The sequence below is a fragment of the Pipistrellus kuhlii genome, unplaced genomic scaffold, assembly GCF_014108245.1.
Source record: "Pipistrellus kuhlii isolate mPipKuh1 unplaced genomic scaffold, mPipKuh1.p scaffold_m20_p_27, whole genome shotgun sequence".
In the NCBI taxonomy this organism is placed as follows: domain Eukaryota; kingdom Metazoa; phylum Chordata; class Mammalia; order Chiroptera; family Vespertilionidae; genus Pipistrellus; species Pipistrellus kuhlii.
Window position 1 is genome coordinate 6,542,424 of NW_023425526.1, and position 15,696 is coordinate 6,558,119.

At 53.4% G+C, this 15,696-nt stretch overlaps 1 protein-coding gene across 3 annotated transcripts in view; it reads left to right on the plus strand.

The window, feature by feature from the left end:
• Positions 1–15,123, plus strand: part of IL1RL2 (interleukin 1 receptor like 2) — a 41,146-nt gene extending 26,023 nt beyond the window's left edge. For 2 of the 3 annotated variants that reach the window (XM_045587290.1, XM_036454004.2), the window contains exons 8-10: positions 2,944–3,087; positions 11,734–11,895; positions 13,926–15,123. In XM_045587290.1, coding sequence (XP_045443246.1) covers positions 2,944–3,087; positions 11,734–11,895; positions 13,926–14,293 — 674 coding nt within the window. In that variant the 3' untranslated portion in view covers positions 14,294–15,123. The remainder of the gene's footprint in view (positions 1–2,943; positions 3,088–11,733; positions 11,896–13,925) is intronic. The other variant, XM_045587291.1, reaches the window with a different exon arrangement.
• The last annotated feature ends 573 nt before the right edge of the window (positions 15,124–15,696 follow it).

The following is a 15,696-nucleotide window of genomic DNA, read 5'->3' on the forward strand; positions in this document are numbered from 1 at the left end:
CCCTGAGCAGCACTTTGATTTCTCCACGTTCCTCACCACATTTCCAGCCCTGCTCTGGGCCCCTGAGCAGCGGACAAAGCAGGACGGGCTAACCGAGTAGTTCGGCAGGTGGGCAGTGATGCTGCCTGGCACTCAGTGTGGGCGAGACCCACCTCCTCCCCACGCCCATAGTTAGCCCCTGCCTGCCTCTCTGCCCACAGTCCTTCCAGAGAACAGAGAGCCCCTCAAGACACTGCTGCGTGCACTTCAGACCCTCCACCAGATGGCGTGGCAGACTGCAGAACTTTCCAGGCTGCGGGTGGAACAGTAGGAGCGCTCCTTCCCTGGGCTGGTGCTGCCCGAGTCTCCCAGGTGGACAGGATGCCCACTGATTCCTGTGCCCGAGGCTAAATGGGGCCCCTTCCTGTCTCTGTTGCTGAGGATTGGGGATCCTTGTGCGGGGCTGAGACCTCATGCTCCCCAGAGGAGGTCCTCCTTTACCCCCACTTCCTGGCTACCAGCTGTAGGAGGAGGCCCGCTCCAGCTGCTCTGCGGCCACCGCTGCATCTCCTCCAGCATAGACTTTCATGCCAGCGCTGACTTACACGCATGGCCACCTGGAAACACTGTGCTCAGAGGACCCTGAGGCAGAGTCCAGGCTCAGAGGAACGTGCTGTGATCAGTGAGCACCTGCCAGCCCTGCAGGAGGAAAGAGGGAACGGTCTTTGCTGCAGGCCAGCTGAGGAACCTGTGCTGACCACATCCATCTTTGCTCCTGTCCATACTCCACATCTCATAGGCAGTGTCTTTCTGAACACGTGCATTTTGTTTTGTTCTCCCTGAGATTTTAGAAATATTGCCTCTTAAGTCCAAGCCTCTTGCGGGTTTGCTTGGGGCCAGAGGTGAGGTTGCAGCTTCTCCATTTGACTTCCTTATTTGTGTTGAAGACACATCCCAATCGAACCTGAGTCTGAAGCTGGTCACTAGGAAGTTGTTTGGATTGGGTGCACCTTCTGTGGATTTCTTTATCACTGACTCTCAGCTGCCGTCCCGGCTTAGGCTGCAGCAGCCACGTGGGCTCGATGGCCAGCCCCTCCTGATGGGCTTCTGCAGGCACCTGGTGTCTCCACAGCGAGGTTCCACTTCTTCCGGTTCCAAAGCCATGCTCCCTCTGAGCTGGCGTGTGCTCTCCGTTTCCAACTCCATGTCTTTAGAAAAGCTCATTTACAAAGCAGAGGGCACACTGCTCCGGACGCAGTGACTGGCGGCTCAAGGACCTCGGGCCGCCCTGGGCCCTCTCACCGAGGGCTCGAGCCTCACCCCCGGTGTGAGTGTGGTCTCACTCACCGCAGGAGACCCCTGGCTGTACAGTCAGGGTTCCCAGAACAGAGCCTTCCGAAGGGACCCGAGAGCTGGGAGAGGAGGAGACGCAGAGGGTGGGAGGAAGGCAGCAGCATCGAAGATGAGAAAGTAGAGGCTCAAAGAAGTGGTCAGGCTCAGCTGGGCACCAGCCACGCTGCAGGCAGCCCTGTGGGCTGGGCTCGGGCGGAGCTAGTGGGTGGCCCTTGTGGTGACACAGTCTGTTTGCAGATGCCCTGCCTGGGCCCGCACTCAGGCCTGCGGTGGTGGCGGGCAGGTCCTGGGCCTCCGAGTGCTGGCAGCGGCGTGGCCTCGGCTGGCTGTGATCAGCCCGTTTAAGCGGAAAGTGCTCTGGAAGCTCAGAGAGCGAATTCCTCCCTCCCTCGCGTCCTTTGGGGACTGGAGGGTGGGGAAGGCCCTGGAGGAAGTGGCGTGTGGAAGGGCCCCAGAATGAGGGGTTTCTCTCCTGGCCTCCCGCCCTCAGTCTTCCTCTGTCCTGGGCGCCGCCTCCGTTGGCAGCACAGGCTGGCTGTGGTGAGGAAGCAGCAGGTCCTCTTGTCCGAGACCCGGGGGAGCGTGTTTCTGTGCGCACGTCCAGGCGTCCAGGCGACTGCTCTGCTCCCGGTCAGGCCTGCCCGCAGCTTTCCCCACAACTGCTCCCTCCGCAGGGAGCTGTCAGCAGCGCAGCTTACCCGCCCTCTGGGGCGCTGACCCTGGAGGCTGGGGCACTGGCCTTCAGAGGCTGGGGCACTGACCCCGGACAGGACGGGCTGACTCCTAGAGGCTGGGGCGCTGACCCCGGAGGCTGGGGCGCTGACCCCGGAGGCTGGGGCGCTGACTCCTGGAGGCTGGGGCGCTGACCCCGGAGGCTGGGGCGCTGACCCCGGAGGCTGGGGCGCTGACCCCTGGTGGCTGGGGCTCTGACCCCGGAGGCTGGGGCTCTGACCCCGGAGGCTGGGGCGCTGACCCCGGAGGCTGGGGCGCTGACCCCGGAGGCTGGGGCGCTGACCCCTGGTGGCTGGGGCGCTGACCCCGGAGGCTGGGGCTCTGACCCCGGAGGCTGGGGCGCTGACCCCGGAGGCTGGGGCTCTGACCCCAGAGGCTGGGGCAGGTTGGGGGTTGGGGTGGGCACTGGCCCCCCAGAGACTGGGGCACTGACCCCCGGAGGCTGGGGAGCACACTGGCTCCAGGCCAGGCTTGTGGAGCCAAAAGAGATGGCTTTTAAGGCACCCGAGGGCTCTGTATTTATGGCATCAATCTTGAGCAGCAGTTGTAGCAGCATCATAGTAAGAAGGTGTGGCAGTGCCAGCTGGGGGCTCTCCAAAACCTGTGCTCCTTCACATCTGGAGGCCGACAGTGGCCAGCCCTGTGGGGCGGGCAGGGCAGCATCCTCATCCGGGGAGAGCCTCCTCCTGGGGCCGGTGAGTCCTCATGGGGCATCTTCATGGGGGGGCGTCCTCACCCAGCGGGTCGCAGCACCGCCCCAGGCCTGTGACTGAGGAAGGGAGGGGAGCACGCTCTCCCTCACTGACCTGGACGCACGCGGGGCCTGCGCGGCGGCTCTGCAGGACACAGGACTGACAGGCTGTCCTCTGCTCTCCGCAGCGCCGGACGGGCGAGTGTACCTGATGGGCGGGCTGCTGGCCGTCGTGGGCGCGGCTGCGCTGGTCCTGTGCGCGTCCAGGAGGTTTAGGATCGACGTTGCGCTTTGGTATCGAAGTGCCTTCGTCTCCACCAGCACCACAGCGGGTAAGTGCGGAGCCTGTGGGCCTGTCTCCTTGTGCCCCCAGTGGTGTGGCCGCTGGAGACTCTTGGTCATGCCTCTGGTCCTCGGCACCTTCGGAGGCAGGCCTCTCCCGGACGTTCATGCTGAGAAACGCCGCCCAGTGCCAGCACTGTGTGCCACACCCGCCTGAGGCCGCAGCGGCCAGGGGGCAAATTCCCCAGGTCCCCAGCGGAGCCTTTAGGAGGGATCTCACAGCCACTGGTGGGAGCAAAGTGCCTTCACCAGGAACGGCCCTCAGCACGGTGGGCGTGGACAGGATGGGCGTGGGCAGGACGGGCGTGGGCAGGATGGGCGAGGGCAGGATGGGCGTGGGGAGGACGGGCATGTGGACAGGACTGGCGTGGGGAGGAAGGGCGTGGGCAGGATGGGCGTGGGGAGGACGGGCATGTGGACAGGACTGGCGTGGGGAGGACGGGCGTGGGAGGACGGGCGTGGGGAGGAAGGGCGTGGGCAGGAAGGGCGTGGGAAGGACGGGCGTGGACAGGATGGGCGTGGGCAGGATGGGCGTGGGCAGGACGGGCGTGGGCAGGACGGGCGTGGACAGGATGGGCGTGGGCAGGACGGGCGTGGGCAGGACGGGCGTGGACAGGATGGGCGTGGGCAGGAAGGGCGTGGGCAGGACGGGCGTGGGCAGGACGGGCGTGGGGAGGACGGGCGTGTGGACAGGACTGGCGTGGGCAGGAAGGGCGTGGGGAGGACGGGCGTGGGCAGGAAGGGCGTGGGCAGGACGGGCGTGGGCAGGACGGGCGTGGGGAGGACGGGCGTGTGGACAGGACTGGCGTGGGCAGGAAGGGCGTGGGGAGGACGGGCGTGGGCAGGAAGGGCGTGGGCAGGAAGGGTGTGGGCAGGACGGGCGTGGGCAGGAAGGGCGTGGGCAGGACGGGCGTGTGGACAGAATGGGCGTGTGGGCAGGATGGGTGTGTGGGCAGGACGGGCGTGGGCAGGAAGGGCGTGGGCAGGAAGGGCGTGGACAGGACGGGCGTGGACAGGACGGGCGTGGGGAGGACGGGCATGGGGAGGATGGGCGTGTGGGCAGGTCGGGCGTGTGGATAGGACAGGCGTGTGGACAGGACGGGCGTGGACAGGTTGGGTGTGTGGGCAGGACGGGCGTGGGCAGGACGGGCGTGTGGACAGAATGGGCGTGTGGGCAGGATGGGTGTGTGGGCAGGACGGGCGTGGGCAGGACGGGCATGTGGGCAGGATGGGTGTGTGGGCAGGATGGGTGTGGACAAGATGGGTGTGGACGGAATGGGTGTGGGTGGCACAGGTGCCAGGTACTTGGTGCTGGAAAATCTAAGTCGCCCACGCTCCGGTGTGAGGAGGGACAGAGTGAGTGTGATTGGAGTTCTCCATCCACTCCCTGTGTGAGCCTGGGAAGTATGGTACGTTTTCTCTTTCTTAGTTCCGGGATGAGGAAAAGGAGGGAAGGTGGGAGGGGGGCAGGAAGGAGCGACTGGATTGAAGTCAGAAAGGCAGTGGGCATCCCCCGGGCACAGGCAGGCTCCCTGTTGCCGGGAGGCCAAGGCCGGCTGCCAGGCCGCTTCCCTGGAGGTTTTGGTTGGGTGGCTGATCCGGGCCCCGCGGGTGCTATTCACCACGGGAACCCTCAGTGTGACTCTGAAACCGAGGAGCCAGCATCCCCACCAGTGTGGTTTTAACGGTGTTAACAGGGTGCAGCAAAAGTGAGTCTACAGCTGTGAATACAGAAAACACAGCTTGTTCTTGTATTGACTTTTATTAATTACTAGAGGCCCGTGTATGAAAGTTCATGCCCCGGAGGGGAGTCCCTCAGCCCAGCCTGGCCTTCTCCCAGTCCGAGAGCCCTCAGGCGTGGGAGGTGACCCGGAAATCAGTGGAAGGTGATGCCCCATCACACCTCTGCTGCTACCACTGCCAGCAGCACAAGCCTCAGCTGGAGCTGGTTACCTGCGCCTCCGGCGGCCCTGGGTGGCTGGAGGCTGGCGGGACTGGGTTATTTCAGAAATAGACACGCACCACAGCCGGGCCCGACCCCTTCTGCCCAGGCAAGGTTGAGGTGACTGGGTGCTGCCATTTTTGAGGGTGGGCCAGTCAATTAGCATATTCCCTTCTTATTGGCTGTGGGTGCTGCCATATTTGTGAGAGTGTGATGGTCAATTAGCATATTCCCTCTTTCTTAAATAGGATTGTATTATTTTCCTTACAAATAACTGTAAACCTACTTTGCTGCACCCTGTATACTTGTCTCAGAATGGACGCGACCTATTCCGGCCTTGAGTAAAGTAATAAACCTGCTTCTGGTCTCCTGACTGGGTGGAAAGATTACTAGAAGACTACAAGACCGTGTGCAGCTCACGTGCATGCAGAGACACGGGTTTAAGTCTTTCCGGTGCAGACCCTCGCAATGCTCACAAGAGAGGGCACAGGAAAGCAGGCGTGGACCGCGCCTTCCGAGTCCCTGCTCAGAGATGGCATCATTTACGCTAAGTGCCTGCTCTGTATGGAGAATCACATGGCAGAGCTGCCCACATGCCCGGTGACGTGTCCTAACTTGGACTTTATTTTACATGATATTTTAGAATTCAAACGTGGCAGCCCTTGAGCAACAGAAGAGAAACTGCTGTTTTCATGATAACAGGTTACACTGCAGAATCTTGCTGTGGCTCCTGGCCAGCGTAAGAGCCCCCGGTCCTTCCCAGTTCCGCTGTGCGTGGTTCACTGCGAGGGTCTGGACTGGCGGCTCAGCCGTGTCCCCAGAACTCTGTCACCCCCTGACCGCCGCTCAGTGAGGCCCAGCTCAGCATGAGGCGAAGGCAGCAGCTGACCCCTGCCGGCTGAGCTGAACGGAGGAGCACTCTGAGCCCCGCCCTGGGGCTGAGGGTGGGAGGTGGGAACCCAGTCAGCCAGTGGTCCTCTTCCTCTTTTATTTAATCCGTAAAGGACCGGGGCACTTTGTGACTACGTTCTCCACAGCTCAGCTGTGCGCGCTCTCAGGAAGCCGTGTGGAGTGCTGGCCTGACAGCCAGCCGGTGGCGGAGGAGACCGAGCTCCTGCGGCCTCCTTCTGGGAGGACAGCTGGTTGTCCGGGAGCCTGTGGAGCAATGGATGGCAAACACCGTGCGGAGAGAGAAGCTGCCCTCCTTGTGGTCCAGTGTCCGTCCCAGGGATTAGTCAGGCTTTGTGCGTGACTCCTAGTTACTTGTGTCTGCGTCGCGGTGTTATAAGTGGGTTCTCTTCCGTAGGCCTGGCCACGCCCACGAGATCTGTCTGCTCTCCATTCAGTCACAGGAGGCGCTTTGCACGCCTCCTGCCAGGGGTGCCCGTGTACAAAGCACGCAGACCCACTCACACACCATAGGGATGCGTATGTGAGGGAAAGTTCCCGTAATCAGAACAAGCAGAACCAGAACCCAAGTAGATGCAGTGAACACAGGGAAACAAAGGGAGAATGGTGAAATCAAGCCAGGCACTGTTCTGAGGAATCCTGGGCATGTTTTATTTATTTATTTATTTATTTATTTAAAATATATTTTATTGATTTTTTTTTTTTTTTTTACAGAGAGGAAGGGAGAGTGATAGAGAGCTAGAAACATCGATGAGAGAGAAACATCCATCCGCTGCCTCCTGCACTTTTCCCACTGGGTAGGTGCTCGCAGCCAAGGTACATGCCCCTGACTGGAATCAAACTTGGGACCCTTCAGTCCACAGGCTGATTCTCTATCCACTGAGCCACACTGGTCAGGGCTTGGGCAGGTTTTAAAGGTGAGCTTGCGTTAGAAGCAAACATGATTATGTACTTCCTCATGTGCTATTCACTGAAACTTTTCAGTGGCTCCTGGGAGCACATGGCCTTTTTGGGGACAATTTTGCAAGAAATGTTGTTTTCTTTACGGTTTTTATTTTATTTTATTTCTTTACAGATGTCCCTGTTCTCTCCCCGCCCCCCCCCCCCCCCCATTACTCCTGTCTACCGTGTTCCTGTTCCATCTCAGGCTCCACCATCCTATTGTCTGTGTCCATAGGTAATGCATATATGCATATAAGATCTCTGGCTAATCTCTTCCCCCCCACCCTCCCCCAGCTTCCCTCTAAGATTCATCAGTCTGTTCCATGTTCCCATGCCTCTGATTCTATTTTTTAGATTTAATTATTGGTAGATATGTACTTATTGCCATTTCCATTTCATTGTTAATGATTTTTTCTTCTCCTTTTTCTCCTCCTTTTTCCCTGTCTCCTCATCCTTATCCTCCTCTTCTTCCTCCTCCTCCTCCTCCACCTTCTTCTTCTTTTTCTTTCTTCAGTGCCCTTCAGCCCTAGCTGATTTGGCTCAGTGGATACAGCATCAGCCTGCGGACTGAAAGGTCCTGGGTTTGATTCCAGTCAAAGGCACATGCCTGGGTTGCAGGCTCAACCCCCAGTAGGGGGTGTGCAGGAGGCATCTAATCAGTGATTCTGTCGTCATTGATGTTCCTATCTCTCTTTCCCTCTTCTTTCCTCTCTGAAATCAATAAGCACAGTCTCTCTATATAAAAAGCCAGTGACCAGAACACAGTAATGATGGGAATGACTGGTCACTATGATGCCCACTGTTGCCAGTGAACTTGCCCGTTTGGGGTTGGGGCTGTGGGGGGCCAGCTGGCCAACCTCCTGAGGCTCCTCCCCCTGGCCAGCCCTGCCCCTGATGGGCCCCTACCACCCCGATTGGCCCCCAGCACCTCTCCTGGCCAACTCCACCCCTGGTTGCCCCCCCACAGTCCAATAGGGGGCAGGGCTGGCTAGCCAACCTTCTGCAGCCCCTGTCCTGGCTGGCCCAACTCCTGATGGGTCCCCACCACCCCAATCAACCTACAGCTCCCCACCACAGCCAGCCCAACAGAGTATGGGGATGGCTGGGGAAGGGGCCTGCCAGACCCACCCCTGCTGGGCTCCCATCACCCCAATTGACCCACCACCCCTCCCCCTAGGCAGCCCTGCTCCTAATACCCTCCATCCCAATAGGGTTTGGGGCCAATTGGCCAACTGCCTGAGGCCCCTCCCCCCAGCTGGCCTCAGCCCTGATGGGCCCCTACCACCCCATTGGCCTTGCCCCAGCCAGCTTCACCCCTAATCAGCCCCCTCACTTGAATCAGGGGTAGGGGCAGCCGGCCAACCACCTATGGCTCCTTCCCCAGGCCACTGGTACCCAATTGGCCCAGCCACCCCATTAGGGGGTAGGGCAGGGTGGCAGGCCCACCACCCACAGCCCCTCCCCATGGCCCTGATTGGCCTGCAGCCCCTCCCCCCAGCCAGCTCTGTCCCTGACCAGCCCTCTCTCCCACACCAATCGGGGGGGGGGGGGGGCTGGCCAGCCAACCTCCCACGGCCCCTCTCCACAGTGGTCACACCCCAAATCAGCCCCTCCACACCAATCGGGGGCAGAGCCCACCAGCTAATCACCCATGGCCCCTCCCCACAGCCTACCTGGCCCTGATCAGGGTGGTCAGCTGGGCAACCTCCTGCCATCTCCTCCTCCCAATAGGCCAGGCCAATCCACCCCAATTGGGGCCAGGCCTGCTGAACTCTACCCATGCATGAATTCATGCACTGGTGTGTGTGTGTGTGTGTGTGTGTGTGTGTGTGTGTGTGTGTGTGTATGAATAATGAATATCCCTCAACATTTCATGTAATACTGGTTTGGTGGTGATGAACTTCTTTAGCTTTCTCTTGTCTGTGAGGGTCTTTATCTGACCCTCAATTATTAATGATAGCTTTGCTAGGTAGAGTAATCTTGGTTGTAGGTTCTTGCTATTCATCACTTAGAATATTTCTTGCCACTCCCTTCTGGCCTACAGTTTCTATTGTGAAATCAGTTGATAGTCATATGGGCTCTCCCTTGCAGGTAACAAACTGCTTTTCTCTTGCTGCTTTTAAGATTCTCTCTTTTTCTTTAACCCTTGGCATTTTAGTTATGATGTGTCTTGATGTGGTCCTTTTTCGGTTTCCTCTTATTTGGGACTTTCTATGCTTCCTGGACTTGCAAGTCTATTTTACCAGTAGAGGGAGTTTTCTGTCACTATTACTTCAAATAGGTTTTCAATATCTTGCTCTCTTCTCTTTCTGCCCCCCCCCCCCCCCCCCCCCATAATCAAATGTTAGCACACTTGAAGTTTTCTCAGAGGCTCCTTACACTATCTTCATATTTTTGGATTTGTTTTCTTTTTGCTGTTCTGATTAGTTGTTTTTTTGTGTGTGTGTTTCCTCATATTCCAAATCATTGGTTTGATTCTCAGAATTCTGTACTGTTGAGTCTCTGTAAATTATTCTTTATTTTAGTTAGTGTATGCTTAATTTATGACTAGTTCTTTTTCATGTCTGACATTCTCACAAAGAATCTTGAAAGTCTCACTAAGTCCCTTGAAGCTCTCATGAATGTCCTTGAGTAACCTTATAGCCATGTTTTTTAACTCTGTATATAGTAATTTGCTTGCTTTTACTTCATTTACTTATTTTTCTGAAGATTTATTCTGTTTTTTCATTTGTAACATGTCTAATTGTCTCCTCATTTTATTTCTCTGTGTTTGTTTCTATGTATTAGGTAGAGCTGCTGTGTCTCCTGCAGAGTGGCCTTGTATAGTAGGTGTCCTGCAGGGCCCAGTGGCTCAGCCTCCTCAGGCAGCTGAGCTGAGCACTCTAGGTATGCTCATGTGTGATCTGTGAACACAGTCTTGACTTCCAGGCCAGTTGGCTGTGAGGGCTGCTGTGCAGGAGATACCCTTCTGGAGCAGGACTTGGTTCAGTGGGGATTTGGTGCTCACTGAGTCTTCTCCTTGAGTGTGTTGCTTATGGATGTGTACAGTTGTAATCTAGTGTGGTCTGAAGCTGCCCACTGGGTGCACTGGTTCTAGGACCTCCTGGAAAGCACAAATTCAGCCACTGCCTGGGGCCACCCATCAGGAGCTACAGAGAGATCTGCAGATGGATGCTACTTGTATTGGGCTTGAAAGTGCCCAGGTGAGGCGAATCTATGAAGCAAGGCATGCTGGTGCTAGTGCCAAGTCTTGAGCCTTTTATTGATATTCTGGGGCCTTTTATTAGGAAATGCTGATGCCACCTTCTGCTTGTTTGAGAAAATTTAGCCAAGACTGAATCCTGAGCCAGGACAGGCCATTCATATGGAAAAGCCTCTGCGAACAGCTTGGGTGGGCCTGCAAGTTGGACAAGGCAGGGTCTCAAGGAATCACCAGCGTGGGGTGAATAGTATGGACCATGCTGATAGGAACTCTGCCAGTCAGCTCTGAGATGGGGCATAATGACACCTATGAGCATCCCTGCCTGTAAGAAAACCACTTTCGAGTTCCCGCCTGAATGTCTGTAACCCAGTTGTTCCCCATATGTCCCTGGATCCCCTAAAGTTGCGACCCAGAGCTGGTGCTCAGGAGAAGTGGAACTGTGTAACTTTGTGTACCTAGCCCTTTAAGAGGAACTGCTGGGTCTCTTCTGTTCACTCAGCCATTTGCTTACTTACAGTGCTGCATGCTTTTATTTCTGCATTTATGAATGGCCTTCTGATCATATCTGTGTCTTGTTCATCTGTACACTGTGAGCACAGTGGCTGTGGCCTGTGGCTGGTCAGTACACACTGGCTCACTCTGATATGGTGACGTGTTATGGTGTTTGAGTTCTTAGCATGGCACAGCCAATTCCTAGAGTCTGCTGTTTGGTTTCCTGGTAGAGTAGTGTGCAGTTTCAATGAATGAATGATGGGGTTCACCGCTGGGGCTGAATTGTGAGGATATGGCCCACTTCACCTGGTGCAGTTAGGATAGGACTCTGTTGCACAGGACCCATCCACAGTGATATTGATGCAGAGTCTTGCTTCCAGTTCTTCTTTTCAGCTGCATACCACAGGAGGTAGTATAACAAAATGAAGGTTGCCTCTGATGGGCTTGTTAGATAGGCCATGGCCCATCAGAGAGTTTCTGAGCTTGATGATAACTAAGTAGAACCCCCCCCCCAAACAAAAACAAACAAACAAAAAAACCCCGAAAAGTAAAGAGAACAAAGACTGTAAAACAAAACAAAGCTAAACTGTGGTACAACCACAGATGGGAGAATCTAATTGGAGTCCCGGAAGGAGAAGAGAGAGAGAAAGGAATAGATATGTTTGAAACAGTAATGACTGAGAATTTCTCCAAATTAATATTAGACACTAAATCACAAATCCAGCAAGCTCAGAGAACACCTACCATGATAAATATTTTTAAAAACCCACACAAAAAAAAACCAACAAGAACAACCTCGCATACACCTAGGCACATTATTTTCAAACTACAGAAAATCAAAGATAAGAAAAAATATCCCAAAAGAAGTCAGAGGCAAAAAGTCACCTTAACCATAGAGAAACAAAGATATAAATTATGCTCAATTCTCAGACACCATGCAAGCGTGAAGCCAGCGAAGTGAGATATTTAAGTGTTAAAGGAATGAGATGCTGAGAACAGCAATGCTTGGCACCACGTCAGCCTGCTCGGCACTCTGAAGCCATCAGGCCTGAGCGAAGAGGACAGCATGGTGGCAACTCTGATTTCTACCTTGTTCACGTAGGAGGACCGGTAGGAATCACTCCATGCGATCACCACCCTCTCTTTCAGACGGGAAGCTGTACGATGCCTACGTCTTGTACCCCAAGCCTCCCCAGGACCACCGGGCCTCTGCTGTGGACACGCTGGTTCTGAGAGCTCTGCCTGAGGTGCTGGAGAGGCAGTGTGGATATAAGCTATTTATATTTGGCAGGGATGAATTTCCTGGACAAGGTATGTGTTAACTGAGGTGTAAAAACAACAAATGAATAAAAAATTAAAGGAAAATCGTAGGGACTCTGCTTGCCTTCCCTACCAAACCACAGGTAGTCTTCTACCTCCCAGCTCCCAACCCTGAGCTGGGAGCTCAGAACCCAACTCTCTTCTCCCATTCTTCTCATTCCTTCAACAGGTTAACAGAGACCCTGATTGAAACACCATGACTCTCACACTGAGCAAGGATATGGCTAAACCACCCATGTGCACAGGTGGTGGGTGGCACAGAGACTGAAAGTGGTCGCTTGCCCTGATGTCCTTGAGACTAACTGCTGAGTATTTTTTTTCAGTTTGAACATGTAAATAAGCTCATGTTTAAAGTGGATTTTCTAATCCTCAACCCCTGTCCATCCCCTCCTTTAACAGCAGTATAGTTTTGAGCTGTGTAGCTGACATCTCTGAACCTCAGTTGGCTCATCTGTCAAATGGGGTTAAGAATACTTCCCTGACTTGGTTGAGAGAATTAAATGAGTTTAAACCTAAGCATACTGAGTAGACAATTGGTGGACAAAGATCCCTCCTTTGATGGCTATAAAGTCAGTGGCTGAAATTTGAAATAAGTCTCATTTTCTACTCACCAGGAAATCAATATTACTACTTTATTGCACCCGGTAGTGGCTTATTCTGGGCTGCTTTAAAAGGTTTCTAACTATTTTGGATTTATAGGCTACTTATGCCCACAGAGTGACCATAGCTAAATCTCTGCCCAGAACTCTCCATGTTCAGAAATCACCCTCTATGCCAAAACTGGTTTGGCTCAGTGGTAGAGCGTCAGTCTGCGGGCTGAAAGGTCCCAGGTTTGATTCCGGTCAAGGGCATGTACATTGGTTGCGGGCACATCCACAGTAGGGGGTGTGCAAGAGGCAGCTGGTCAATGTTTCTCTCTCATCGACGTTTCTAGCTCTCTATCTCCCTTTCTCTCTGTAAAAAATCAACAAAATATATTTTAAAAAAAAAGAGAGAAAGAAAAGAAATTACCCTCTATGACCCTCTATGAGGAAATGAAAATTCAGTCCAGTGCTTGTGGTAAACATGTGGAAGAGCTCTCATTTCATAAGCAGACCAATCTCCATTCATTCATTCATTCAGCAGATATTTATTGAGAACTTGCTATTTGCCAGGTGATGTTCTAGGCTCTAGAAATGTGAAAACTAACGGGAACTACAAAGTCTGCTTTTGGAGAGGTTATCTGTTCATATGTTCTACGAATAAGGAGGATATAAAACTTGGTCTTTATTCTGAAAAAGACCAACTTATTTCAGGAACTCTCCCATCCCTGCCACCAGAACCAATCAGGATATATAAATCCTGGTCATTTAAATAGCTATGACACATAAGAGGAAAACACGAATAAAGATTAAAATGACATTTGAGTTAACTGCTTATTCTTTTTAAAAAAATATATATATTTTATTGATTTTTACAGAGAGGAACGGAGAAGGATAGAGAGTTAGAAACATGGATGAGAGAGAAACATTGATCAGCTGCCTCCTGCACACCCCCTGCTGGGGATATGCCCACAACCAAGGTACATGCCCCCGACCAAAATCGAACCCGGGACCCTTCATTCCACAGGACGACGCTCTATCCACTGAGCCAAACCGGTTTCAGCTTAACTGCTTATTCTTTTAAAATATATTTATTTTTAAAAAATTTGTTCATCACCTTATACCAGACCTTCAGCTAAGTCTGGCAAAACTAGGCATGATCAGATGAGCAGTTCGTGCCTGTGTGAGCTGAGGAAAGTGACATACCAACAACTACTATCAAAACACGTGGTTCGTGAATGTAAAGGACCAGTGTTTCAGGGGCAGTGAGGAAGCTTTCAGAGAGGGAGATGCATGTCAAAAGACAACTCTCGTTAATCCATTGCTAAGTCATGTCTGTTTTAATGTCATTCTTAGGGTCCATTTCTAAGGCTCTCAGGAGCAGTAAGATCCAGGCTGCTTTACTCATGAGGTCTTCTGCTTCTTTTCCTCTGTGTGCAGCTGTGGCCAATGTCATCGATGAAAACATTAAGCTGTGCAGGCGACTGATCATCATCTTAGCTCCTGAACCGCTGGGCTTTGACCTGCTAAAGAACATGTCAGAAGAACAGATTGCACTCTACAATGCTCTCATCCAGGACGGGATGAAGGCCATTCTGATTGAGGTGGAGAAAGTCCGGAGCTATGCCTCCATGCCAGTGTCGATCCAGTATCTCAGACAGAAGCACGGGTCTGTCCAGTGGAGCGCGGACGCTGCAGCGGGGGCACCATGTGCAAAGGCCCGGTTCTGGAAAAAAGTGAGGTACCGCATGCCGCCCAAAAGGTTTCCACCGCCTTCCACGGCCAGCTCCGGAGCTCACGCCCTGTGACCTCACAGCTGGCAACAGCTGGCAAGCGGAGGCCACCTGGGAGGTCTTTACCCCACCATGGAGAGTTGGCCCTCAGGAAGTGGCTCACAGCTGACAAGGTGCACTGCATTCATCCACCAGAATTTGGAGTCTGTCATTGTGGACTTGTAGAGAGAGACTGTTTATTTTTGTGTTTTGTTTTTGTTTTAAAAATATGGTTTTATTGACTTCAGAGAGGAAGGGAGAAAGACAGACAGAAACATCAATGATGAGAGAGAATCAATGACCGGCTGCCCCCTGCAAGTCCCACACTGGGGATCTAGCCTGCAACCTGGGCACATGCCCTGATGGGGAATCGATCCGTCATTTCCCGGTTCATATGTCGATGCTCAACCACTGAGCCACACCAGTCGGGCGAGAGGGACTGTGTTCATTTGCTTGTTTTGGGCAGAGATGCTTCTTTAGGGAAAGACATCCCCTCTCTAGAAGGCCCTCATTAACTTATGGCTCTGAACCCCGTGAACGCTTGCTGGACATGGAATGGACTTGAGCCCCTGAGAAGCGGGGCACAGGGCGCTGTGGGCTTGTAATTCAGATGTCCGGAAGCTGGCACATGGTGTGGCACCTGCGAGACCAGAGCTGGGAGCCTGGTGGTCAGGGAGGGCAGGAGGCAGGGTGTGGGTGGAGGGCTGGCAAGGAGAATGTCAGTTTTTACGCCTGACCAGTGTCCACAGGGCCCTGTCCTTAGGGGACATGTGCTATCTGTGAAATATACAGCCATGATCACAGTCTGAGCAGGTGATACCGGAAGCGACTTAGAGGTCACCCAGACCAGTGGGGTAACAGTGGCGACACTGTCATTGTGGGGTAATGGGCAACACTGTCATTGCCCATTAATCACCCTCTGGTGAGTAAGTCACACTTCACTTGTTTTTCCAGCTGGCTCACGTCAGCTAGAACGCTGAGCAACATGTGAGAGGCATGGCTACCACCCGAAATGATGTCATTATGGTCCAAGTAAACAAGTGACCTCGTCACAGGGCAGGCTATGATGTAACAAGTCACAAAGACTCTCGATACTAAAAATTAGCTGTCATTCTTATCACAGCTTTCAAAGACCCTGTGTCGAGGAGCCCATTCTATGGTAAATGACACTGAGCCTTAAAAAGTGGCCTGCTAGGGTGCACAATTAATATTCAGAAACTGGTGGCATTTTTATATGCCGATAATGAACTATGAGAAAGAGAAATTAAGAGAACAATCTCATTTACAACTATAACAACAAAAATAAGATAACTAGGAATAAATTTAACTAAGGAGATTACTCAGAAAATTATAAGACACCGAAGAAAGAAATAGATGAAGATACACATAAGTGGAAGCATATACTGTGTTCATAGATAGGAAGAATTAACATCATTAAA